We start from the raw sequence: 26234 nt of genomic DNA, 5'->3' as shown, positions 1-26234 counted from the left end.
GCTACATTTTATATTTGCACTGCAGCTTGTCTCGTTGTGGAACGGAAGGCGAAGAAGAAACGGAAGGTTCAGCGTAATGTAGGTATCGAAAAGTTTGGATAGTTGTCGCAAAGGCGCAGCAATCAGAAATGAACCAACGAATCAGGGGCCTTAGTAGGAGTTCATTTTACATTTAACTAGATCAAGACCGCGTTCGGCGCTGTGATTGGCCGGCTCCAAAGAATCAACTAATCAAAGCGCGTAAACTCGTACTAAGGCTCTAGAACACCTAATGCGCTCTCGTTTCGATCTCGTTTAACGTAAAACAAACTTACACTAAGCCTTGTGTACGATTCTAGTGTGGAGTAGCAACTTAAACAGAATAAAATCAAAGTAAAAAAGAAATAAAACAACAAAATGTAAAGTCAAACTTGTATTTAAAACTTAGTACTTTTCCTTCTCAAAGCCGGTCTACTTAACGGTAGTTTTAAATGAGCCATCTTCTTCGTTCCCACCGTTACCAGAGTAGCACCAGTCAACGCCACTTTAGACGTAACAGTCCGTTGTGTCAACTTCAATTCCTGACACAAATCGTTGAAATTAAACTTATAATTATTCAACAATAAAATGAACACTAACGCATGACATAAAGATTTATCCTTAAACTGTGGTGAACGTCCTCGTTTACCGTTGGCATTACTAAGAAAGTTTTTCAGTACAATATCGTTTAAAGTCACGGAGTATGGACAAGCTGCAAAGTTTTTGCGGTTTATATCTTTCATTAGCGTTGCGTACAATTGTAGTAGCGTTTGCGCATATACGAGTAAAACAGTCTGTTTTTCAGATAGATCTTTAGTTGCCATTGATTTTAAGAAAGGATGCAGCTCGGTCATGTAATTCGTTCCTTGGATTTCGCTGTAGATCTTTTCACGTTGTTCCGGAGTCAATATAGAGTCAATATCATAGACGTCCTCGACTTTAGTAGCTTCTCTATTTATAGGGGGTATGTAGAACTCATCAGAATCGTTCTTATTGTAGGAAGATAGATCTAGTTGGTCTTCAGTGACACTTTCAGTCACATTTTGCATCTGTTCAGTGACTGTATCAACATTAATCTTTAATTTCTCGCGCTGTTCCATTATCTGTTTATGTTTTTTCGATCCGAACTTCCTACTGAGCTCCAGATAACTATTTTCCATCACTTCTGTAGCATCTAAGTTCGTTTGTAAGCAAGGTTTTAACTCTACATTACCAACTTCGATTAATCTCACTTTCCCAGTTGTTTTGTCCCGTGCTAGTATTAAAGTCCTACCTAGCTCCTCTTGTTCCTCCTCCCCGCTGTATATTAAGTCGCATAATTCCGTTGCAACAGTCTTCTTACCAGTTTTTTCGTCTTCTAATAAAACGCAATCGCTTGTCTTGAATTTTTGTGTTATGTAACCATTTTGGAAGCTCACGACCATTGGGTATACGCTCTCTTTTGGGTAAACTTCGTCTATATGTAATTGTGGCATTGTTTTATTTATTATTTTTCTATTAAACAGGTCACATGTGTATGTTTACTAAAGTTTCGCGTGAAATATTGAGGTTAGAATTAAATGTCAAAGTGATAACAAATAGAACCATAGATTGTATAAGTGTTTGCGTTTTGTTGCAATGTGCGATGAGTTTCAAATGATGATGGTGAATTCAAATTAATAAAATTAATAGTTATTACGAATAGATTTCATTGCTGTTTAAATAATAAAGATTAATCCCTAATTAATGCTTTTTAGAAAAATATATTGTTTTAAATCAGTTTTAATTTAAAAAACATACTTATCTAACGCTTGGTCAATTTCACGTATTCTTTAATATCATCTGCATATAAGTACAGAAAAACTAATAGATGCTTGATAAATTACGCAGATAAACTTTAAAACATAACTGAACTGGTAGAGAATAGAGTTATATTTTTTATGTAGGTACAATGTTTCTTGTTAAATCTATCGAAGATTAAAAGCCATAATTTTATTGCAGTGTAGTAAATAAAACAAAAATAATAGTTTTCATATTTATTTATTAATAAAACTTATTATTCTAACATAACAATCATTCCTACTTTAATAACAATTTTATCATTTTATTCTTAATTAATTAAATCAATCATAATCAGACTTTTGCATTTTTTTTATTTAAAATAATATTTATATAATTTGATCATAAAATAATATTTATTTAATTGGATCATACAAACTGGATATTCACATAAAATAATATAATAATTACATAACTAAATCTATTAAACAAAACTAGGTAACATTGAATGAAAAAAAATACAGTACAATTCGGTGTGTTTTACCCTACCATTTGCAAAACGGCGAATGTATTTAGGTAAATGAAATGAAATTTGAAGGTAAAGGTAAATTATTGTTAAAAGCATTACTTTGCCGAGTGCACTGTACGGCGATGCCGCGCTAGACTGTAACTATGCAACGTACTAAACGTGCACATATCACACATAAACTTGACATTTCTATGTTTCTTTCTATGACTATCTATAACACTTCTCGACGTAGTTGTAAACCCACATATTTGGCAAATCTTTTCCGATATCCCGATTGGCTTAACTTTGACTTTAGTCACCCTATTTTCATGTTTTGCCCGATGTGACCTAAAATTTCTCCCATAACTAGTCTTAAAATCGCATATATCGCATGAATATTTATAAACTTTTGTGTGAACACTTATATGTTGGCTTAGTGCGTATTTTTTAAACGTTGTATAAGGGCAGTAAGAGCAGGAAAATCTATTAGGGTTTAAATGCATATGTTTGTGACTAGAATAATGCTTTTTTGACACAATTTTTTGGCAAGTATCGCATTTTTTAAACTTCTTTTCAGATTTTTCTTCTGAAGGATTATTTTGGAGTTTAGTTTCAGAGGTAATTGTAGGTTTAGAAGGATTTTCGTCGTTTATTTTGAAAAATTGAAAATTTTCTATAGACACTTTGTCAATAGAATTCTCAGATTCTTCAATATCTATTGGAGTATGGTCTTGTACAGTATTTTCTAGCACTTTACAGTGTTCTAAATCAATATTTTTAATTCTAATTTCAGATAAAGGTTGGTTTGAATCATTATTTTCAATTTCTTCGTCAATTATATCAAAATTTTCTTCAGTTAAAGGCTCTTGAGATTTCGTTGATATCTTTTCGGTCAGAAGTGGTTTTGCTTTACCTGTGACGAGAATAAAACAGTCATTACTCATTAGTACAAAACAGGCACTTAAACAAAACGGTTTTTTTTTTATATAGGTAGGTTCTTAAAATGTTCACTATTATTTCTGTCTTTAAGGATACTTTCAATTCTTAAGTCTAATACTAGGATTTTCGCCTGTATCATTGGTGTCTTTACAAACATACAAATTAATAAATACATCATCATGTTAATCATGAGTACAATCACGTGTTTAAATATCGGTCACTAATTACCAGTCACCCTAAATAGACCCAGAATATAAGTTTGGGATCACAAACAGAGGTATTTAATACAGGAATTACACCCACGATACAGGTGATGTTATATTACTAGGAACTGGAGCTATTTTTATCGTTGGTCAGTAAGAATAAGAAGTGAAAATATAACAAACAAACAAACTAACTAACGCATATAAAATATTAATCAATTATGTAAGTAATAAATAATAATATTAAAACGTACGAGTAACTTCTCCATAATATTTAGCATTGTTGTATTTAGTCAAGTTGATATGCAGAGCGTTTGCAAACTCACTGCCGTAGAACACCATAAGCTCAGTAAATCGAGGTATTATTTTTATTGTTCTGAAATATACATTAAAATGATTAACATAATATAATAACTATCGTGAGACATAGTAAACTAACGAAAAATTACTGTTTTTTCACCTAAATTAATGGAGAAAAGCTCTACTAGTTTCGAGTCACAGGAGAACTCTTCATCATGAGTATAAAGTAGTATAGCTTTTCTCCATTAATTTAAGGCCGGCGACGCACCCGTGACTCCTCTGGTGTTGTGGGTGTCCAAGGACGGCGCTGATCGCTTACCATCAGATAGGTGACTCGTTAGGTCGTTTCCCACCTATTCCTATAAAAAAAACGTGAGTAAACCGTGATTTTTAGTTAATGAAAATAAATGATTGAATTTTTATAATAACTATCGTGAGATATATTAAATTCACGGATTACTCACGTAAATTAATGGAGAAAAGCTCTACTAGTTTCGAGTCACAGAGGGACTCTTCATTCGTTTTTTTTTTTTTTTATGGAACAAGCCGGCAATCGTGCAGACGTATTACCTGATGGTAAGCAATCGCCGCCGCCCATGGACACTTGAACACCAGAGGCGTTACAAGTGCGTTGCCGGCTTTTTGGGAGTTAGGAATTTAAGGGTTGTTGTTCGGGAATCGGGGATGGGGAAGATTGGGAAGGGGGGAATTGGGCCTCCGGTAATCTCACTCACACAACGAAATACAACGTAAGCGTTGTTTCACGTCGGTTTTCTGTGAGGCCGTGGTATCACTCCGGTCGAGCCGGCCCATTCGTGCCGAAGCATGGCTCTCCCACACTTGATCACACACATTCGTATCGATGTCACGCTGCCTACTAATAGTCTTTTTAGTTAAATAATTGAATTTCCATACCTATAATACAACTGCCCTTTATACTGATAAGCCAGTAGATTCTGTTCCTTCCAGTGTCTGGCGCAGTTGACATATCGCATCCAATTCGAGGAGTTATTATCTGCCGCGTCTATTACATGGGACCGGCGGTTGTAGTCACTGTAGATCTACAATTTAAATTTTCACAAATATATTTACTCAGATCAACAATTCCAGGAATAAATTTACATCAGTGTCGTGGTTGCGTTTACAAACATATAAATTCACACTAGAACTCAGACCCGTGCGTTCAATACCCAATGTCAAGATTAAAGTCAAATCATTTGTTTCAATTACACCGAACATAGAAATAAATAATAGTTTGTCTATCATTGAATCGAATTGAATTACAAACACTTTACGCAGTAGCTAGTTTTACAGCTATAGTGCGGTATCCATGCAGTCAACATTTATTTTTAATCTAGAATGGGCTTTTTTTGTCAAACATTGAGACTCTTTTCTAAGCTTGCACAAGAAAACTTAATAATACTTTGCGCAGCAAAGGTTCGATAACCTCAGACCTCTAATAAGACATTTACTAATTATAAGGACACTCATCACAATCAACTCAATGTTATAAATCTAATATATAAAATTCTCGTGTCATAGTTTTCGTTGCCATACTCCTCCGAAACGGCTTGACCGATTTTGATGTTTTTTTTTTGTGCTTATCCGGTATCTATGAGAATCGGCCAACATCAATAAATTTTTCATCCCTCTAAATGTTAGGGGTAGTACAACCCAAAATTTTTTAATTTTCCGCGGACGAAGTCTCGGGCAGAAGCTAGTACAATAATATAGTTACCTGCCAACAATACATGGAGTCCACATCTTGTGTGCGTTGTCCACGGTATGGTCCAAACCGAACGCCGCGGGGTAACGTTAAAGTGCTAAACACACCGAGACCAGCACCTAGAGGATGTTAACAGAGTACGGGTGGTGGAGACAATGGTAAAGATAAAGATAAAGAGAGTTTATTTGCAAATATGGGTTATTACAATATAATGTGGTGTTTAGTTACATTACGAGTTCAGCCATATTTTACCATGAGGCATGCAAATATAAAGTAGTAAAGTATACCTACTTGATATAAATATAAACTTATACCTTTGCTCCATAGTAGGTAATAGTATACAAGACCAGTTGTCATTACAAGATTAAAATGAGAGCGCGTTCGCCACTCTGATAAGTTGGTTCATTTGCGCCGGCCAATCAGAGTGCCAAACGCGCTCTCGTTTCATTTTCACTCAACGTAAAGCAAACTTTGATTCCTCTAAACGTAAAGCAAGCTCGTAGGTACTTACGGTATTAACTGTTTACTTCTACGTACCTGGTATTATAGATGGAGCTAAATGCAGGAACACATTGGGTATAGTTAGCGCAGCGCGAGGTACGTAAGCAGGGAAGCCAGTCTTTGCTGGCACCTTAGGAAGGATAAAATATAAAAAATCTGATGAATGTGTTATAATATTATAATCTGTTCAAAGCAGATGTTTGTGTAATGCCAATTGGAATAGTCCTCTATTAAATGTCATTGGCGAAGCAGAACCCCATTGTGTTCTACGTAATTTATTTTTTAATTACCTATGGTCAAAATATAACCCGGAGCTGCGGCCTGCCTAGCGAGTTACCGGCACACAGTATGGTTGCCGGGGCCAAAATATTTTTTATTTCAAAGATTGTTTTACATTGTGCAGTTAATTAATAATAATACCTTATTATCAGGCACGACCAGTAACGGTCCATGTATGGCGCAGTAGTCGTATACGAAGTCAGAGCATTCTTCACAATCTGCAATAACAGTATTTTGTGAGCAAATGGGCTTGTCCTACAAAAAAATCTAAAATGAATTAGAAATAGCTACCTCATTGGTCGAGTAATCGCAATTGCGACTGCGGCGACAAGGGATTTCCGAGTCGGGCAAAGTATTACTGGGCATTTTTTGGGATTTCGAACATTTCTCAATAGTTGCACGGAGTTTGGAATTGTGCCCGGTACCTATATCAATGGCAATCAATAGGCTCACCCCCATTACATGGGACTTATATAACACAAATGGTGAAAACGAGTGTACATTGTAGGTATAGCGGCATTATGTGCCGTATAAATATTGTGCACTTCTGCCTACCCCTTCGGGGATAAAAGGCGTGACGTTGTGTGATTTTAGGATTTTTTATGATGAAATATTTTAAACAATAGATTGTTTTTTTATATAATAAATCAGGAATTAGGTGGGTATTAGAACTTAAGTTTCTTGTAACAGACATATTTTCCCGCCTTATGTTTCGGCGGGAAAATGTCAATTATTGCAAAATTTTGTATACGTTTTATTTTTACCTATCAAAAGTATACTCACATAAATATTCGTCGAATTTTGGTTCGTCAGGCTCGTAATAACTCAGTGGAGTCCTCTTACGCAGATTAAAAGGCATATTTTAGTTAATACGTACTTAAAAATAATAATCCGATAATTATTATGTATTCTGTATAAGCATAAAATTTGCTTTTTTTCTCAACAAAAAATAATTCAAAGTCAAAGACAACTATTCCTTTTTTTATATATTTTTTTTTCTGAAACTGACCATGGTGTGTAATACTTTTCGATGTAAAAAAAGACAGTTATTTTATCTTTTAGTCCCTTAGTTTTATCTTTAACTATATAAATTCAAAACCTATATTTATAATATGGCCCGATTTTCCGGAGCTGCGGACTACCTAGCGGGTTTACCGGGCCTCTGGCTCGAAAAGCAGTAGGAACGGGGTGGTCAACTCAGTAAGAGTCTGACACTTCCTCTCGCCTTGCACAAGGCGGGAGAAATCACTAGATATGGTTCAATTTTCTAATGTTGACTGCACGGTTGGTGCGGTGGCTGGGCAACTGGCTGCCGCGCAACGGGTAGCGGGTTCGATTCCCGCACGGAGCAACTCTTTGTGTGATCCACAAATTGTTGTTTCGGGTCTGGGTGTTATGTGCATGTGAACTTGTATATTTGTAAACGCACCCACGACACAGGAGAAAATCCTAATGTGGGCGTTTTATTATTTATTAACGTTTTATTAAAAAAAAAATTTTGTTCAATAAAACCATCTAGACAGAATTTCTAAAAAGGAAAAAATAAAACAAACATCCCCATATAAACGACAAAATGTAATAACTGATCACAAGACTGCACGGAACCGGTGCAGCGCCGGCATGTACTGCTTGCGGGACGCGCTGAGGTTCCGCTGCCGGTAGTAGCGGCACTCCGGCGCGGTGGACAGCTGGTGGGGGGACAGGCCTAGGGAGGGGGAGTTGTAGTCTTCCAGGAATTTACTTAACTGGAACAACATTTGGGAAGTTAATCCGTGATCATGGCGCTTGCAACAGTGCCGAAATATCGGAAACTCATCAAAGTGAATAAACATGGTAAATATCCCGTCATAAGTTCTAATAAAAATTTGGGAAGATTTATTGGAGCTTAAATTTTTTTGTGGTATAAGCCGGTAAACGAGCTGACGGACATGATAACCGGAACACCAGAGGCGTTACAAGTGCGTTGCCGGCTTTTTGGGAGTTATGAATTTAAGGGTTGTTGTTTGGGAATGGGGATGGGGAAGATTGGGAAGGGGGGAATTGGGGCTCCGGTAACCTCACTCACACAACGCAAGCGTTGTTTCTCGTCGGTTTTCTGTGAGGCCGTGGTATCACTCCGGTCGAGCCGGCCCAGCAGTGCTGTAGCATAGCTCTTCCACACGCTTGCGTTATTTTCGTTGTGTGAGTGAGGTTACTGGAAGCCCAATTACCCGCCCTTCCCAATCTCCGATTCCCCAACAACAACACCCTTAAATTCCTACCCCCCAAAAGGCCGGCAACGGACTTGTATCGTCTCTGATGTTACAGGTGTCCATAAGCGGCGGCGATTGCATACCATCAGGTGATCCGTCTACTCGTTTACCGTCTTATACCATAAAAAACAAGTCTTCACAAAATAGCTTCTATAACTAGATCCATTAATATCCTTACCAACACAGCTTTTTGTGGATTACTACTGGAGAAGACAGCGATATCCCTCTTCAGGCCTTCACTTAAATCCATACCCAGGAGAAGAGCGACGTCACAGTTAGTTTGAGTCAGGGCTTCAGACACTGCCTTTAAAGCTTCAGGACGATTTAGGAACTCCTGTTGAACAAAGTATTAGTAAGCATTAATTTCAATAAATCCATTTACAACGATATTTAAACACGTGATTGTAGGTACTCAATTACTCATGATTACAAAACAACTTTCCCAAAGAAACTTTTTTTGTATACTCATTAATTTAATTTTTATTACAATAACAAAACAATATTTCTCGCGTGCATGCTTTCCGGACCAGCTGTTAAGGCAAGCAATAGCTAGGTATTTTGGAACAATACGCGCGCGTGCTAATAAAATTTTGTTGTTTTGTTATTGTGATAAAAATAAAACGAATGAATATACAAAAAAAGTTTCTTCGGGAAAGTTGTTTATAATCATGAGTACAATCACGTGTTTAAATATCGTTCACTAATTACCAGTCACCCTCACTACATAGTATAAAACAAAATCGCTTTCTCTGTCCCTATGTCCCTTTGTACGCTTAAATCTTTAAAACTACGCAACAGATTTCGATGCGGTTTTTTAATAGATGGAGTGATTCAAAAGCAAGGTTTGTATGTATAATACATGGATAATATATCACCATTGCACCCATGCGAAGCTGGGGCAGGCCGCTAGTATATAAGGAAAATCTATTAAAGAGATTTATGATGTAACTACTGTGGCGACACATTGACAAGTGACAAGTGACAGATGACAGAAGTCGCACATAGACTATCGACGAGCAAATCAACGGATGACGTCATAAATATCCTGCATCGCACATATGAAGTTTACATGCGAATTAACACGGATAGAAAATCCCAACGAACAACAGTTGGGCAGAAAGCCCGCCAGGCTGATCACCTCGCCTGGTCGGAGGATCCTCCTTTTCTTAGGGAACTTTACTCTCTGTTCCTTAAACTACCAACGTTGGTCGACACTCTTACCTCCACCAATATAGGAAAACTAGGCACGAGCACATTTCCGACAATCTTCACATCTTTCCTCAACAGCTGGGCCGCAGACAGCTGCGAGACGTCCGTCCTCGCTGCTAGTAATGTGTTCAGTTGCTTTTCCCTAAAGACAAAATTAAAGCGTTAAATTAACCTCTTGTAAATAAGCCAGAAAACACATTGTCTCGCGTGGATCTGCATTCCGGCTTACCACAGGTTAAATAACTAGCCGTTGCCCGCGACTTCGTATAGAATAATGATATCTGACAGTGTCTCTTTTTTTCTTAAATGAAATATTAAAAACAAAATAAAAGTAGCTTAAGTTACTCCTTATTATGTATCAGCTATCTGCCAATAAATGTCTTATTAAAATCTGTTTATCCATTTCAGAGATTAGCCGGAATAAACAAACAGACAGGTAGAGAGACAAAAATGTTTGTTTTGGTGTATATATCGTAATGTAAAATATTATGTATATAATATACATAATATTTAATAATAATATACATGCATGCAATTATGACGTAAAAATATCATTACTTGGCTACTAATAAAACTACCATGTTTAAGAAAGAATAACTGAACGGACTAAGATTTGGAACTTGGCGCCACAGTAACGTTTATTCAGCTCAAAATTACCTATCCAATGATGTAACACACATAGCTATTGGAAGGTGCTTTGAGAGGAACTTACCTCTCTGCTTTGCAATCAGTTGGCTTCAGAAGATTTTCGAGGAACAATATCATCTCTTCATCATGCGGCGTCCCCTTATTCACTTCTTTAGAGAAATTCACTGTATCCAGTATTATTGTTGCTAGAACAAAAAATAAATAATTATATTTTTAATTTCATAAATTGTGAAAAGTGGGTGTGCATTATACAGTGGCATTACGTGCCATAATGTGCACCTCTGCCTACCCCTTCGGGGATTAAAGGCGTGACGATATGTATGTATGTATAATATGTTTCTCGAAGGGTTTTTTTAAGGGGAGAAAATCGTCCAGTGGCTTCTCCCACCTTGGGCGAGGCGAGAGTGAGTGTCAGACTCTTACTGGCTAAAAACTACCCTGTTCCTACTCCTGCTTTCTCGAAGGGTAACATTTAGTTTCCATCAGTTATGTTAAAAGTCTCAGTTATGTAATAGTTGAGAAGCCCATATACTTAGATTAGATTAGGTGTTAAAAAAATCCGGAAATCCCTTAATTTCTAATCCTCAAAAGTCCGGCAACGCCCTTTTTTAAGGGGGGAAATCATTTAATCATCAAACCACCCCGTTCCTACTCCTGCACATCGAACCGGAGCCCTGGTGAACCCGCAAGGTAGTCGGCAACGCACTTGTAACGCCTCTGTTGTTTCAAGTGTCCATGGGCGGCAGCGATTACTTACCATCAGGTGATCAGTCTGCTCGTTTACCGGCTTATACCATAAAAAAGAAGCTATTCTTAACAGTAATACTGGCTTACCATGCAACATCTCACTGCAGACCGGGTAGGCATTGAAGTACTGAACATCTTTAGCCATCAGGGAGCTGAGATCCTTTATCCGCTGCGCCACCAGTGTGCAGCAGGAGCCGACAGTCTCTATCGTGGTGCGAGTATCCGGCTTGTAGGTCCATTCGGATTTATCTATTGGCCTGGAAAAGAGGAGATTAACTTACTAATTAACAGACTGCACGGTTGGTTGGCTGGGGAACTGGCTTCCGCGCAACGTGTAGCGGGTTCGATTCCCGCACGGAGCAACTCTTTGTGTGAACCACAAATTGTTGTTTCGGGTCTGGGTGTCATGTGCATGTGAACTTGTATGTTTGTAAACGCACCCACGACACAGGAGAAAATCCTAATGTGGGGCAACGTTTTTAAATAAGAAAAAAAAACAGGGGTAGATTATGGTCTGGGATAACACATAGGCTACTTTTTACCCAACGCGAAAGTTGGCGAAGCTACTGACACGTACAAGTTAGTATTTGAAATATGACAAACATACATACATACAAAGACGCATCTTTATAATATTGTGCGTGCGTGCGTGCGTGCGTGCGTGCGTGCGTGCGTGCGTGCGTGCGTGCGTGCGTGCGCTGTGTGTGTGTGTGTGTGTGTGTGTGTGTGTGTGTGTGTGTGTGTGTGTGTGTGTCTGTGGTGTACATACCTGTGATCAATGATCTCGGTGACATACTCGGCTAAGAACTTGTCTTTGTTCGCCAAAACGTGATGATCCACTAACACTACCTTCGATTTTGTACTCTTCAGTAACTGAGGTAAGTCGTAATCGTCCCTGAAACAAAATAAAACATAAATATAGCTATTTATTTGTACGTAGCTGTTGACCGCGATTTCACTTGTGTAGAATAATGACATGACAGGAAATTTTATATTTTTCTAAAATAAAAGTCCCATCAAAATCTGTCCCGCCATTTCAGAGATTAGCTGGAACAAACACTCGACAATCGAACCAGAACCTTATGCTTGGTAGTCGCACTTGCGACCACTCAACACAGCAAGACAGTCTTTATAATATAAAATATAATATAAAAAATCAATTGTGACTACAAAGCTGGTATAGTGGCTAGGCAAACGGCAGCCGCGTAACGAGTAGCAGGTTCGATTCCCACACGGAACAACTCTTGGTGTGATCCAAAAATTGTTGTTCCAAGCCAAGTTATATTTGTAAACGCACCCACGACACAGGAGGAAATCCTAGGGAGGGGCAATATATTTTTTAAAGAAGAAATAATTACCTGTATACCAAATCACCCACATTAATCCCTTTTTCACGAAACAAGAAAGCAACTTCAGTTTTCAAAGGAAAATCATTTCTATCAACATTTAATATTGGCAGAAATATTTCATCCTTGTATTCCATAGACCCATCTCTATACTCCTTGGTGCAAACCTTACATTTCATTTCATTGTGTTGCCAGTATAAAAAATTGGCAAAAACTAGGCAGCTGACTGCCGAGTCTAGATCACAGCTTTCATTGCCAATAACTATTGTTAATTCGCTGTATTGTTTTGTTTTCTGTAAATAAAAGATAATACATATTAATAAAAAAATAATTAATAATATTAACAAAGGGGTAGGCAGTGGGGCACTTATACAATGTTCAAGATCAATGTCGCGCCTTTTATTCCCGAAGGGGTAGACAGAAGTATAAGTTCCATGTAAATTGGGGTGAAGGTTATACAATGTAAGACCCACTTTTCACCATTTGATGTGATTTTATGCCTCACCAGGTAATCAAATCTTAGACCTCTTTCCCGTCAGGCAATCTTAAAATCACTTATCTAATAAAATAGTTCTTTTTTTATTGTTATGGCAACAATAATCTACTAATTCAAGGCTAAATAACTAGTGACCTTTGCCACACACATCTAAGATATGAATAGAAAAAAACAACTAAGGTTATGGTGATAAAAAGTATTAGAATTAATTTGAGTTATTTGAGAAGGAATTTTATTCCTAAAGTAATAAGTTTATTATACAATTTAAAAAACCTTTTAATGATGTAAAAATCATTCAAGTATAAAGAATATGACAAATTTTTATTCTAATGTCCATCTTGTAGATAATTTTAAAACATTTTTACACACATTTTTACGTAGAAATGATGTATATGTTGTTTTGAATGTGCAAGGTTGTGAGGTTACATTTATTTATGTTAGAAATACTCAAGGAATCGGTATAAACTTGGGATTATACACTTTACCCAAGTACCATGCACAACATGAACTTTAGACTACCTAGTGGGTTCACCGGGCTCCGGCTCAAAGGGTAGAAGTAAGAACATGGTGGCTTTTAGTCAGTAAGAGTCTGACACTCATGAGAGTAGTAGGAACGGAGTTTCATTTATATATGTACAAAAATATAAGTAATTAGCCTCTGCTAATAGTTACTTTAAGTCAACAAAAACTCTTTGCAAACTAACATAGTCAAAAACAGGCAACGGTATTCAATCATTATGCCAACATCAAACTATTTACTAAAATCACTAACTAAAATGGCTAAATATTGAAATTATTACACAAATATAATACCTAAGCTGTGTAGGGCTTCGATATTAGAGTAATTCCAAGTCGAATTCTCTTTGCGAAGAACTTTCGTGGATTAAAACTGGGCAGTCTTTATATAGAAAAGCTATGCTGACAAGAACGAAAAGCATTACCAATTTTGTAAGAGTTGAACCGATATATTCTTCCATTTTTATATATTAATGTTCAGTTAGAAGTTTTAAACGTCTTTCTAAACAGTTGTGAGAGAAACTAACCCATTTTATTTGGTTAGATTTGCAATGGTTTGTTTTGATAGATCTGTCACTGTCAAATTGAAGTTGACGTTTATCGGTGTTGTCGATTTTATATTTGAATATTTCTACCAAAACTTTTATGTTTTTTACTTGATTGTTGTGTTTATGTTTGTTATAATAATATGTAATGCACGTTATATGCTTTTTAGTTCATGTCTTTATTTTAGGTCTACTGTGTCCGTACTACCAAATTCAGTTTAAAAGGTCATTACCATTATTTATTTGTAATGTGTCGTCATTTGGCACATTTTTACTGACAGCTTTTACAGAAATAATTCTGCATTTTATGGATTTTAGTAATAAACACCAGGGCCATGAACGATTTTAGTGTCATGTTCAATTTATAAAACAACAAATCATACTACTAGTTACCATAATGGTAGCATTCTTCTACAGTTGGTAACCTTAATAATCCGTCAAACTGACAGTCTCTAAGATAATGTTGTTACGGTAGAAAAATAATGCAAATATTTAGGGAATTTATTTTACTCACATTAGTTCATTAATTTAGCTGTTCTGCCTGGAATGTTTCTCAGGAGTGTTGAAAATAGGCTATTATATAGATTTTTATGGACTCTTTCGTTTCGATTATCATTTTGGTCATAAGTGTGCTACTTGACTTCCATCTATTACCGGAGGCCCAATTCCCCCTTCCCAATCTTCCCCATCCCCATTCCCGAACAACAACCCTTAAATTCACTTAAATTCCCAAAAAGCCGGCAACGCACTTGTAACGCCTCTGGTGTTTCAAGTGTCTATGGGCGGCGGCGATTGCTTACCATCAGGTAATACGTCTGCTCGATTACCGGCTGGTTCATAAAAAAAATCTTTCCACTCATTATGGCGGCATTATTTGCAACATCTGTTTTCCTGTGTATTACCCGAGGACAATATTTCCAATGCCCGTATCCGCAACAATTCTTTAATTCTGGGGCCTTAGTCTGCTATTACCATTGTGTCAGAATGGTCGATCACTGAGCAGTGCGAGAGGGACGGAGTTATACAACCTACATAGCTCGTGTTCCGGGTGTCCACGGGCGGCGGCGATTCATTACTATCAGGTGATCCATTTGCTCTTTTACCGGCTTAAACCAAAAAAAGCCTTCAGTTGCTACGGCTTTACTTATCTAACTTTGTAAAATGATTACTATTTAAAGACATTTCTATTTCTTAATTTAATTTCATCCACCATTGACTTTATTCATCACAAAATCGTAAAATATCAATAAAATATAATTGCATTTACCTTTCCTATAGTTACGTTGTAGATGTCATAATTTTAATTTAATTTCACTTAAAATACCTATATCATAATGAAAGTGTACTTCTTTTTATTTTTATGGGTAAGTTTGCATATTATGTAATTAGTAAGAATATAAAAAAATATTGAAGAAATAGGATAGATGACTAATTTTAATTTTAATGTCCGTCATTTAACTTATTTCAAAATATAAGACACGTTTTTTTATTTTCTTACGGAAACAAATACTTTCGAAGATATATTGACTTGAAATATCGCGTGACGCCACATCTATGTACGTTTTATACATAGAAATGACATATTTGCGGTGTGGAATGGTGTCTTCAAGGCCCGAGTGAACAGGTTGCTTATAGACAGACGTGCTATAACGTAGGCCGCATCATCACTTACCATCAGGCGAGATAGCGGCCGAACGTCGACCCATCAAATTAAAAACCAAACTAATCTAATTTATAGCTTTTTTATTTTTTTCACAGTACTACACACAATAACAGCAGAAAAAGCATTATCGAAGCTCCGTCGGAAGTTGTTCGTGCCTAAAATAGACGATAAATGTAGGAAGATAAAGTGTCCGAGCGTGGATGAGCCGGAGTGTGTCCGGATGAAACGAAATGATCTTGGTATCAATGTCCATGTCATAGTGGTGAACAAGTGCGAGCTGTATTATATGCAATGCCATGACAGTAAGAGCCATTATTCTTTATTTTTTTAATCTCCTCTTCGCTTCAATGGAAAAGATTTTATGATATAAGAAAAGATTGAATGGTCAATTCGTGCACCGCTAAGCTCCTTTCCGCCCCGCTCCGCGTCAGTGGAACCGCACCCTTAATGACTGCCTCGTTGGTCGAGTCGCAAGTGCGACTGCTGGACAAGGGGTCTCGGGTTCGATTCCCGGGTCGGGCGAAGTTGTATACCGCTGGACATTTTTCGGCTTTTCGAAAATTTCTCAGTAGTAGCACGGAGTCTGGAATTGTGTCCAGTATATGGCAATAGGCTCACCTCTTATTACATGGGACTTATAACACTAATGGTGAAAAGTAGGTGTACATTGTATAGCGGCATTACGTGTCGTAATGTGCACCTCTGCCTACCCCTTCGGGGATTAAAGGCGTGACGTTGTTGTTGTCTTTAATGTACCTACACAATATAATTGAATAGTGGTACATAAGGTGAACTTTATCAAAAACTAGATGAATCGGCAAACTTCGTACCGCTTCAAACATTTTTTTCTCACCTTTTAAACCTTCTCTGAACTTTTACAAATAATTCTACACCAAAATTTGCCAAATCGGTCCAGCAGTTCTCGAATTTTAGCGAGACTAACGTACAATGTGGGAGAGCCATGCTTCGGCACTGCTGGGCCGGCTCGATCGGAATTATACCACGGCCTCACAGAAAACCAACGTGAAACAACGCTTGCGTTGTGTGAGTGAGGTTACCGGAGGCCCAATTTTTGATTCCGGTGTAGATTAGGTGGTTCCTTCAGCGATTCACATGATACATAATAAGACTCTCGCGTTTGGGCATCGTGTTTCAAAATGCACCTACGATATAGACAGATCGTTGCACAAAATCTTCATGACGGTTCGACACAGATATGAAGTGAACAAAAACATTCGATCTTATGAAAATAATAATATATTTTCAGACGTGGAAGCTAAAATCGTTCCGATGAAGTTTTGCAGCCACAACCACGGGCCAGTCAAAAAAATTATGAAAGGTATGTAGAACCTATTTGTACTGAAGAGCCCTGTTTATGCACGAATGGACCAGCTTGACCACAGTTAGACCAAACACGACCTCATAGAAAACCGGCGTGAAATAACGCTTGCATTTTATTTCATCGTGTGAGTGAAATTAGCGGAGGCATAATCTTCCTCCCAATTACTACACGGTATACCACATTGCTCCGGAGCTGCGTACTACCCCGGAGCTGCGGACTACCTAGCAGGTTTACCGGGGCTCCGACTCAGAAAGCAGGAGTAGGAACGGGGTGGTTTTTAGACAGTAAGAGTCTGACACTCCCTCTCGCCTTGCCCGGAAAAAAACCGGCCTATCGGAAGTTATTGGGGGATGCCTATGTTCAGCAGTGGACGTTTTACGCCTGTAATGATTTGATGGTGATCGTAATAAATTAAAACATTAATATTTGATTACAGATAAATCACATTCACGAGTGAAAAGGGCAGTGAATGAGCAAGGTAGTAAGGTTTCTTTCATTTTTACCCGACTGTGTACAAGGGTATTGTGTTTGTCTTATTCCAATCAGTATGTGATAATTAAAATATTATTATTTTTCAACAGAAAATGGTAAGTGTTTTTACTGATAATGGCCTAAGGGTGCTTATCCACCAGAAATATGCTGCTATGTTGTTGTGGACGCGTTTGGCAGAGTCCAGCTGATTCCAGCTAAGATATGTTTTTTACATGGAAAGATGTGTGCTATGGATGGCAACTTCCTCGCACAGCTATATAGCTTAGTATCAGTGGAAACAGTCACATAGTTTCACAGCTTAACTATTACACCTTCCTAGCATAGCTACATAACACATCTCTGGAGGAAACGCACCCTAATGGCCTATAATCCCATGACTAACAAATACAGTTATTTCAATCTAAGTTCCATAAATTGTATCAAAATTTTAGATTTTTTACGTCGAATAGTAGCTTCATTTCTAGAAAATTAGCTAGAAATGTTCGAAAATTAAGTAGATCATCAAATCTATGAATGATATGTGATTATTTTTTAATATTTTATTGTATTTTATTTTTGACTGAGGAAACTACCTAGATAATTATATAGGGAACACAGATTGAGTGTGAATATTAGAAAAGTAATAATTTTCTTAATGTTACAGATGAAAAAGGTAAGAAAAGTAATTTTGGTATATAATACAACGATTCCCTGAATAAAATAGAGGGCAGTTTTCAAGAGAATTCATTTTTTACTTTGCAACATTGCCTACTATCTGTCAAAAAACGTAATCGGTCATGTTTGTTTTTTAGTTTAGGCGGGAATCTTTGGGATATCCATTAATTACGTCACATTTCATGATTTTTGATACATTTTACACCTCTTCCCATATTTTTGATACATTTTACAATCTAACATCTATCTAGAAATAATCATTTAAATAAAACAGCAGTTCCGAAATAAAAATATATTTTAGTAAAAGTAAGTCAGTTGTCAAATGAAATAAAAAAGAAATCATCGTAAACGGTAAAAGGCATTTAGCAAAGAATATCGGCGGTCGGCGTGTAACACTAGTGGAGCGATTGGCTGACAAAATAATTGAAACCTTAGTTATTCTACAGATAGTTGCATTTTTTGAGTTTTTCGATAATAGTTCCAAGTTCGTGTTTTAACAATTTAGATTATAATAATAATCGAAATGTGACGTCACGAAATTTAAGACCCCTCCCGCCCCCTTGCCACTTAAAGTCACACTTCGTCGACCCCTCCCCCTTAACGTGTGACGTAATTAATGGACGGCCATTTGTTTAACATTTCGGGTATATTTGGTTTTTTTCCACAGAAAATGAATCGCACGAGAAATCACCGTTCGGCCATGGGTACCACCCCCACCCCGTTAAAGACCCATGGCTTCCAGATTTGTACGACAAAATACCACAAGAGCTTTACATATACCTAGTCATGAAATAAACATATATTTCCATTTTAATTTACGTTATTTTTCTTATAAATAATTGCTAACTAGTTAATTTAAAAGGATTTAATACTACGCGAACGCCATCTATCAAGCGCCAAATTTGTAAAAAGTAATCTTTGTAGCTAGATCGTTTTGATTATTTCATTTTTATGTAGGTATTTAAGTAAAAGTTAAAAATATTATAACGAGTATGTTTAAAGGTAAGCATCCACAGGCCCGCATCTTACGCATCGCACGCGTCGTACGCATTCCGTATGACGTCATCAGTACGCATCGCATGTAGGCATTGCCGATGATGCGGTCCGTACGATGCGGATCAGTGGACGCTGTTGTATGAGTTTCTATACAAGACAAACTAAAATCCGTTGCGTGCGATGCGTACGATATGGGCCTGTGGATGCGTACCTTAAAGGGCTATTTTTAAATTATTTAGTTTTATAGGATTTAGGTAGCTTAAGTTAGGTTTAGGTCTTCCGTTTTCAATCAAAACGAAATAAACATTGTTTGTTTCAGCTACTTTAAAAGGCAAGTGTTAATTTTATTTATTTATTTTTAACTTAATCATAATTAACAGCTCGTAGCAGTACCCTTAGTACGAGTTTTATTTACGTTTGAACAAAAACGAAACGAGAGCGTGTTCGGCGCTCTGATTGGTTGGTTTATTCGCGTCGGCCAATCAGAGCGCCGTTTAAGTTTTGTCTTTCTCTATCTGTGGGTTAACCATAATCTACATTAATTTGCGTGATTCGCAGCTGGTAGCCTCGACATAGATAACGATATATTCCTGGCCTACAGGAGTTGCAGCGGTATGGGAAGTTATGGCAGGCTTTTCCCATTAAAAAAAAAAGGCCTTTGGCACTGTATACTGCAAATGTGTTGAATAAATAATTTAAAAAAACTAAATTGAAATCACTGCATCCGTTCGGGAGTTATGATGCCACAGACAGACAGACACGTCAAACTTATAACACCCCTCTTTTTGCGTCGGGGTTAAAAATAGTGTGTTTTAACCACCAAAATTATAAACTAGGATGAGTTTTACGACATTCATCGAAAGTTTTAATTTTACAGCCACGGATTCGGTGAAAACCAAACATAAGAAGGCATCTGAGACATCAAAAGTCTTAAAGAAAAGTTCATTGAGCTCGATACTGAAACCGCAATCAAGTTTATCATCCAAAGATTCAAATAAACTGAAGAAGAGTGTGTCAATACAATCCAGTAAACTTGCTGTCTCGTATGATTCCCCCGAAATAGGCAACGATCAGGAAAGAAAGGATTTACATGACGGTTTGAACATTTCTTTTATTTCTTATTGGAACGTAAGATAGCTTTCTTTTTTTACATTTAATGGGTCTACGTTTGGCCGCTATCTCACCTGATGTTAAGTGATGATGCGGCATACGATGGAGCACGTCTGCCCATAAGCAACCTATTCACTCGGGCTTTGAAGACACCCAGGTTATACCCATCAGGAAACAAGCCATCGGTTTTTTTATGGATCACGCCGGTAAACGAGCAGACGTATCACCTGATGGTAAGCAATCGCCGCCGCCCATGGACACTTGAAACACCAGAGGCGTTACAAGTGCGTTGCCGGCTTTTTGGGGGTTACGAATTTAAGGTTTGTTGGAGAATCGGGGTTTGGGAAGATTGGGAAGGGGGAAATGGGTATTTTAACAAGAATATTTTATTCATTTTAGGAAACGCAGGGCATCCATTAGTAACTGGTAGCTGGTCTAATGATAAAGGTATTTATAATGAAAAACATAAATAAAAATTCTCGTTAGGTGTCGAAGTACTCGTCTGCATCGTTGTCATTGGGGAACGTTCCTAGAAGACTGGCCGCATTGAATGGCAATGCTTATCTTTTGACCGAAGAAATAGCCAGCCTTTCTGGTCAAGCGTACAGTCGAATAGCTTATGTGCAATCTCTTTATATAGAGAATGTGCACCAGGACCCCATGGCCCAAGTGTTTCGACCCCAAATGGCTGAAAACAATAATAATAATTTTATAATTACATTCTTGTTTACGTCGGCTGCCTCGTTGGTCGAGTAGTCGCAAGTGCGACTGCCAGGCAAGAGGTCTGCGGTTCGATTCGGTTGGGCAAAGTACTGCTAGGCGTTTTCCGGTTTTTCGAAAATTTCTCAGTAGTAAACCGGAGTCTGGAATTGTGTCCAGTATATGGCAATAGGCTCACCGCCTATTACATGGGACTTATAACACAAATGGTGAAAAGTGGGTATACATTGTATAGTGGCATTACTTGCCGTAATGTGCACCTAATATATTTTAGCTAATACAGCTGAAGAGTTTGTTTGTTTGAACCCGCTAATCTCCGAAACTACTGGTCCGATTTGAATGATTATTTTTGATTTGGATTATGTATTTATCAAGGAAGGCTATAGGCTATACAACATCACGCTATGTCCAATAGGAGCCAAGCAGAGTGGGTGAAAGCGCGCGGAAGTAGCTATATCGTATAATTTTCATTTCCTTTTCAGATGTATTAGATAAAATTGTCTTCAGTTTAAAATATGCTGATCAAAAACGGAACACTGATAACATGGAACTTCCTGATTTCGCTATGCTGTCAAATGAAACGGACCTAGCAGGTATATATTTTTCACGTAGACACAACACAAGGGTCGACGTTTGGCCGCTATCTCGCCTAATGATAAGTGATGATACGGCCTACGATGGAGCACGTCTGTCTATAAGGAACCTATTCACTCGGGCTTTGAAGACACCCAGGTTATACCCATCAGGAAACACAGACTCCGGCAAAGAAATCCACTCCTTAGCAGTTCGCACAAGGAAGCTTCAAGCGAAGCGCTTAACGTCGGTTTTTTATCAGGCCGTGTTATCAGTCCGGTCTAGCCGGCCCATTCGTGTCGAAGCATGGCTCTCCCACAGTATGGTGGGTTTGGCCCAATAAAATGATAAATAAAAAGAGATTGTTTCAGTAACTTAGCCCTTGTTAAAGTATTTGTTTCCCAAGAAAGTATTACTGGGCTTTTTTCAGTTTTTCGAAAAATTTTTAGTAGTAGCACGCAGTCTGGAATTGTGTCCAGTATATGGCAATAGGCTCACCCCCTATTAAATGGGACTTATAACACAAATGGTGAAAAGTGGGTGTACATTGTATAGCGGCATTACGTGCCGTAATGTGCACCTCTAAATGATATATGGTATTTATTTCTACAAATAGGTAACAATGTAACTCTTTTACAAGTCAATCTCTTAAATAAGTAGATAAGGCCGGCATTTCCTAGCCGAAAAAAACTCAGAGGCCTCTGCCTTCCCCTTCGGGAATAAAAGGCGTGATGTTATTTCCACAGATATGGAAAAAGAAGCCGACCTAGTGGAATATAAATCTGACTGTCCGAAGGTCTGTCCGTCACGAGACGTGCTAGTTTGCGCTCGATGTCAACATGGAATATTTAGGACTTTCCTCAGCGTATGTCATATGCGAATGTTCACGTGTAATCATATAGATGAATGTAAGTCAAAGTCAACGTTAAAGTCAATGTCAATGTCAATGTCAAAGACATTTTTTTTATTGTGATCCAGTGGTTACAGTCTCAGATTTCAATATATATCGCTCCTTGAATACAAAAGGGCCACAATTCAAAAAGCTTCAGGTGTCATTTTTGCAATAAAACGATTTTAATAATTTTTTTTTATTGTAGAATAGAGCGATATGTCATTGTGGCTCAGAGCTTTAAGGTGCTCGCTTCTCATGCATGAGAGTGTGGGTTTGAAACCGGTTTTTTTGTTTCACATTATTATGCGGTTGAAAACCGTTGTAGTTGCACCAGGGCCTCATGAAATACATTACTGAGTCTGACAGAGGTATTACAATACCCCTATTTTTTTCACCTGATGGTAAGCAATCGCCGCCGCCCATGGACACTTGAAACACCAGAGGCGTTACTAGTGCGTTGCCGGCCTTTTGGGAGTCAGGAATTTAAGGGTTGTTGGAGTATCGGAGATTGGGAAGATTGTGAAGCGGTGTAATTGTGCCTTTTAATTTTGTAAATTAGCTCAAACTTTTGTATTTTTCTTTACAGTTTTGCAACTAGTATCTCGAACCCCCTGTATTCTGTCTGCTCCCTACTTGTCTGAAGAGGGGATGGAACCCAAAGGGCGGGTGGTGGAAGATGATGATGACGACAAAATCATGAGATACATCATCTGCAGGGATCAGGATAGAATGGATAAAGATGGGAAATCAGGTAATCTTCTTCTAATATATAAAATTCCCGTGTCACAATTTTCGTTGCCATACTCCTCCGAAACGGCTTTAACCGAAACGATTTTGATGAAATTTTTTGGGCTTATCCGATATCTATGAGAATCGGCCAACATCTATTTTTCATCCCCCTAACTGTTAAGGGTAGTACGACCCAAATTTTTTTAATTTTCCGCGGACGAAGTCGCGGGCAGAAGCTAGTCTATATATTTTTTTTTATGGAACACGCTGAAAGATAACCGAGCAGACGTATCACCTGATGGTAAGCAATCGCCGACGCCTATAAACACCCGAAACACCAGAGGCGTTACAATTACAAGTGCGTTGCCGGCCTTTTGGGGGTTAGGAATTTAACGACCTGCGGCAATAAAATGTATTACTTTCCCCTGGTGCGGGGGCGATCCAAACAAGCTTGCTATAAACTTTTAGACAGTGCGTGGTGGGCCTTTTGAGCCTGCCAATACTATAATGTCCTGTCAAGTCCCGCACCGGCGGAAAGTTCTCACATTTCGCGTCCGCACTAGCTGAAAGTCCCGCGGCGGGCCGATTATGGGTGATCCGCAGTGAACGTGTTAAAGGTTATTGGGGAATCGGGGATTAGGAAGGGCGGTAATTGGGCCTCCGGTAACCTCACTCGCACAAAGCAAGCGTTGTTTCACGTATTACATTAAAAAATTAAGAGAACACGCGCAAGATATTCAGAAATCAATTAGTTCAAAGCGCTCATTAAATTCCTAATTAAGTATTAAAGTACTACGTTACTATGTAAGTCGAATTATACCATTGGTTTCAGTTTAATTAATTCAGACGAGAAACACCAAAGATTATTTGATTTGATTAAAAATGCCAGTTTACTCACGTAAATATTCTGATCAGACAGATCATCTGATGGTAAGCAATTGCCGCCGCCCATGGACACCCGAAACACCAGAGGCGTTACAAGTGCGTTGCCAGCCATTGATTAAGAATTTAAATAATTTCAAGGGTTGTTGGGGAATCGGGGATTGGGATGAGAGGCAATTGAGATTTTAACCTCACTCACACAACGCAAGCGTTGTTTCACGTCAGTTTTCTGTGAGGCCGTGGTATCACTCCGGTCGAGCCGACCCAGCAGTGCCGAAGCATGGCTCTCCCACACTATATTAATAATCTATATACTACTACTAAAGATAAATATTTTGTTTGTTACAGCGGACCCGAGGTGCTCGTTCCCGTTAATTATAAAAACTAATAAATTTTTCTACGATTACAAGCATGTCAGACACCCCTTGGACCCGCATTTGGTGACCAACCAAACTATCCATGAAGTAAGGAGCAACTCACATAGTGATGACAGTGACGAAAATAAGTCACAACACACGTCACATAATATATCTTAAACTGAAATCTACATACATCTTATAAGGCGCTACCCTGACCAAATAACCTTGAGCATTCGACCACCCAGCGCCGGCGTAAGGGCCACTGATACCCCGGACGAAAACGGACGCCCACTTGAGGGAAGCAATATCAAGTGTTAGTTTTTTGCTGATCCCAAGTAAAGTACAGTTCTGAGGGTTTGCACCAGGAGAGGCAAGAAACTCCAACTTCAGACCTTGGCGCCCCCAGAATTTGTCGCCCTGGCCCATCGCCCCATCACATGCGTTTTACTCGGAAAAGCGTCTTAACTGAAATCTTCATTAAGGTACGCGACCACAGGCCCGCATCGTGCGCATCGGACGGATCAATCGCATCAAACGGATTATTTTTTTAGACTGCGTCCTCTGTATCGCACAAAACATTGATTAAGTCTTTGACTACCAATAGAAAACTGTTGAAGGCAAATCCTCCGCTACCCCCGCTACCCCCGTGGCGTTTATAGTGTTAATAAAGCTGATTGTAAGCTGACATGCGTATTGCCATCAGAACTGGTCCGTTCAAACTATTGTGGCTCTTGCCTCAAAAGGCCACTACAGAATCACTGGCACGGTTCTCACACATCACTTTTTCAAATTTTGTCTGGACTTTAAAAGAGACTGTGATCTCTGAGTTTGTTTCGGCATTTCTTCTCAGAGTAGTCTGATAGGAAATGCCGGCCTCATCTAGATTTTAATAATTTTGACGTGTTAAAAGTGCTCTTTTGTAGAACGTTTGCAAAATTAAATTCATTGTTTCATTGTATCGGTAGCGTTCGGATTGCCGTCCCGAGTATTGGCAATCAGATTGCCGATCCCACTTTTTTTGGCATCGGTATTCCGCATGACGTCATCGGTACACATCGCATGTACATAGGTATTGCCGATGATGCGGTCCGTACGATGCGGATCAGTGGACGCAGTTGTATGAGTTTCTATACAAGATAAATTAAAATCCGTTGCGTGCGATGCGGGCCTGTCGACGCTTACCTTTAGTGAGATATTATATTCGTTCACATCAAATGGCTTCAATAAAAAGTTGGTATGGGTGGGAAAATAAAATTGACGAATTCAGTACCTACCCTTAATACGAGTTTGTTTAAAGTAAACGAAACGAGAGCGTGTTTGGCGCTCTGATTGGCCGACGAGATTGAACGAACCAATCAGGATGCCGTAACGAATACGAAACGAGAGCGCGTTCGGCGTTCTGCTTCTGCTTGGTTGGTTGGTGTCGAAAGCGCTCTTGTTTCGTTTTCGTTCAACGTAAAGCAAACTCTGAGGGTACTATAATTTCCATTAAACTAGGAATAAATTCAAAGGTAACTTTCAGTTTATTAAAATAATTATGTGTTAATAAATATTGTAAAGTAAACCGATGGTTTGTTGTTTCATTTTTGATTTCCGACATTATCCACCACCGAGTCCACTTCTAGACCCAGGAGGCTTTCTGGAGCTGCGGACAACCTAACGGGTTTACCGCGACCCCGGCTCGACAAGCAGGAGGGGGTGGTTTTTAGCCAGAAAGAGAGCAAGAGAAGGCTTTCTCTATATAAGATGGATTTGCGAGCGAGCAAGACACATTGAGGAAGTGTGGTGATTAATGCTCAAACCTTCTTCGTGTGAGAAGAGCCTTTGGTCA

The 26234-nt window shown here is 38.4% G+C and overlaps 5 protein-coding genes across 6 annotated transcripts; 2 read left to right on the top strand and 3 right to left on the bottom strand.

Moving 5' to 3' along the window:
* Positions 1 to 399: 399 nt before the first annotated feature.
* Positions 400 to 1582, bottom strand: LOC126911819 (DNA-directed RNA polymerase I subunit RPA49-like). The gene has a single exon (XM_050700758.1). The coding sequence runs from the start codon at positions 1491 to 1493 to the stop codon at positions 417 to 419; it is 1077 nt and encodes a 358-aa protein (XP_050556715.1). The 5' UTR covers positions 1494 to 1582; the 3' UTR covers positions 400 to 416.
* Positions 1583 to 2220: 638 nt separating this feature from the next.
* Positions 2221 to 6805, bottom strand: LOC126911818 (histone-lysine N-methyltransferase PRDM9-like). The gene is made up of 5 exons (XM_050700757.1): positions 5990 to 6805; positions 5465 to 5571; positions 4642 to 4787; positions 3681 to 3802; positions 2221 to 3197 (listed from the first exon to the last, which is right to left on the bottom strand). Exons 2-5 carry the CDS (start codon positions 5477 to 5479, stop codon positions 2401 to 2403), a joined length of 1080 nt encoding a protein of 359 aa, XP_050556714.1. The 5' UTR covers positions 5480 to 5571; positions 5990 to 6805; the 3' UTR covers positions 2221 to 2400.
* Positions 6806 to 7788: 983 nt separating this feature from the next.
* Positions 7789 to 14022, bottom strand: LOC126911816 (exopolyphosphatase PRUNE1-like). 2 transcript variants are annotated; one of them, XM_050700750.1, is made up of 8 exons: positions 13872 to 14022; positions 12447 to 12727; positions 11858 to 11983; positions 11176 to 11345; positions 10406 to 10526; positions 9706 to 9835; positions 8663 to 8818; positions 7789 to 7977 (listed from the first exon to the last, which is right to left on the bottom strand). In XM_050700750.1, the coding sequence occupies exons 1-8, from the start codon at positions 13905 to 13907 to the stop codon at positions 7819 to 7821; spliced, it is 1179 nt and encodes a 392-aa protein (XP_050556707.1). In that variant the 5' UTR covers positions 13908 to 14022; the 3' UTR covers positions 7789 to 7818. The 2 variants fall into 2 exon arrangements, with proteins under 2 accessions (XP_050556707.1, XP_050556708.1); XM_050700751.1 differs by having other exon boundaries at positions 13744 to 14013.
* A 1253-nt stretch (positions 14023 to 15275) lies between these two features.
* Positions 15276 to 17602, top strand: LOC126911836 (uncharacterized). Its single transcript, XM_050700796.1, has 4 exons — positions 15276 to 15355; positions 15750 to 15956; positions 16922 to 16993; positions 17433 to 17602. Exons 1-4 carry the CDS (start codon positions 15352 to 15354, stop codon positions 17585 to 17587), a joined length of 438 nt encoding a protein of 145 aa, XP_050556753.1. The 5' UTR covers positions 15276 to 15351; the 3' UTR covers positions 17588 to 17602.
* A 2052-nt stretch (positions 17603 to 19654) lies between these two features.
* Positions 19655 to 25971, top strand: LOC126911822 (uncharacterized). The gene is made up of 7 exons (XM_050700768.1): positions 19655 to 20234; positions 20648 to 20695; positions 21451 to 21561; positions 22288 to 22449; positions 23020 to 23184; positions 24393 to 24590; positions 24878 to 25971. The coding sequence occupies exons 1-6, from the start codon at positions 19976 to 19978 to the stop codon at positions 24578 to 24580; spliced, it is 933 nt and encodes a 310-aa protein (XP_050556725.1). The 5' UTR covers positions 19655 to 19975; the 3' UTR covers positions 24581 to 24590; positions 24878 to 25971.
* Positions 25972 to 26234: the final 263 nt, after the last annotated feature.

This window comes from Spodoptera frugiperda, chromosome 19 (assembly GCF_023101765.2).
Source record: "Spodoptera frugiperda isolate SF20-4 chromosome 19, AGI-APGP_CSIRO_Sfru_2.0, whole genome shotgun sequence".
NCBI classification, from domain to species: Eukaryota; Metazoa; Arthropoda; class Insecta; order Lepidoptera; family Noctuidae; genus Spodoptera; species Spodoptera frugiperda.
This window is presented reverse-complemented; position numbering and strand designations above follow the sequence as displayed.

Bases quoted from the DNA above. Each gene is read 5' to 3' on its own strand.
- LOC126911818 (XM_050700757.1), bottom strand. The intron at 3,803-4,641 runs GTATGGAAATTC...TGTATATTTCAG, and splicing joins AAAGGGCAGTTGTATTATAG to AACAATAAAAATAATACCTC. The intron at 3,198-3,680 runs GTACGTTTTAAT...TTCTCGTCACAG, and splicing joins ATATTATGGAGAAGTTACTC to GTAAAGCAAAACCACTTCTG.
- LOC126911816 (XM_050700750.1), bottom strand. From the start codon at position 13,907: ATGGAAGAATATATCGGTTCAACTCTTACAAAATTG. The intron at 11,984-12,446 runs GTAATTATTTCT...ATTTTGTTTCAG, and splicing joins GTGGGTGATTTGGTATACAG to GGACGATTACGACTTACCTC. The intron at 11,346-11,857 runs GTATGTACACCA...CCTCTTTTCCAG, and splicing joins ACCGAGATCATTGATCACAG to GCCAATAGATAAATCCGAAT.
- LOC126911822 (XM_050700768.1), top strand. From the start codon at position 19,976: ATGAGTTTTACGACATTCATCGAAAGTTTTAATTTTACAGCCACGGAT. The intron at 20,696-21,450 runs GTATTTATAATG...TTTCCTTTTCAG, and splicing joins TAGCTGGTCTAATGATAAAG to ATGTATTAGATAAAATTGTC. The intron at 22,450-23,019 runs GTAAGTCAAAGT...TTTTCTTTACAG, and splicing joins GTGTAATCATATAGATGAAT to TTTTGCAACTAGTATCTCGA.
- LOC126911819 (XM_050700758.1), bottom strand. From the start codon at position 1,493: ATGCCACAATTACATATAGACGAAGTTTACCCAAAAGAGAGCGTATAC.
- LOC126911836 (XM_050700796.1), top strand. The intron at 15,957-16,921 runs GTAAGAGCCATT...ATATATTTTCAG, and splicing joins TTATATGCAATGCCATGACA to ACGTGGAAGCTAAAATCGTT. The intron at 16,994-17,432 runs GTATGTAGAACC...ATTTGATTACAG, and splicing joins AGTCAAAAAAATTATGAAAG to ATAAATCACATTCACGAGTG.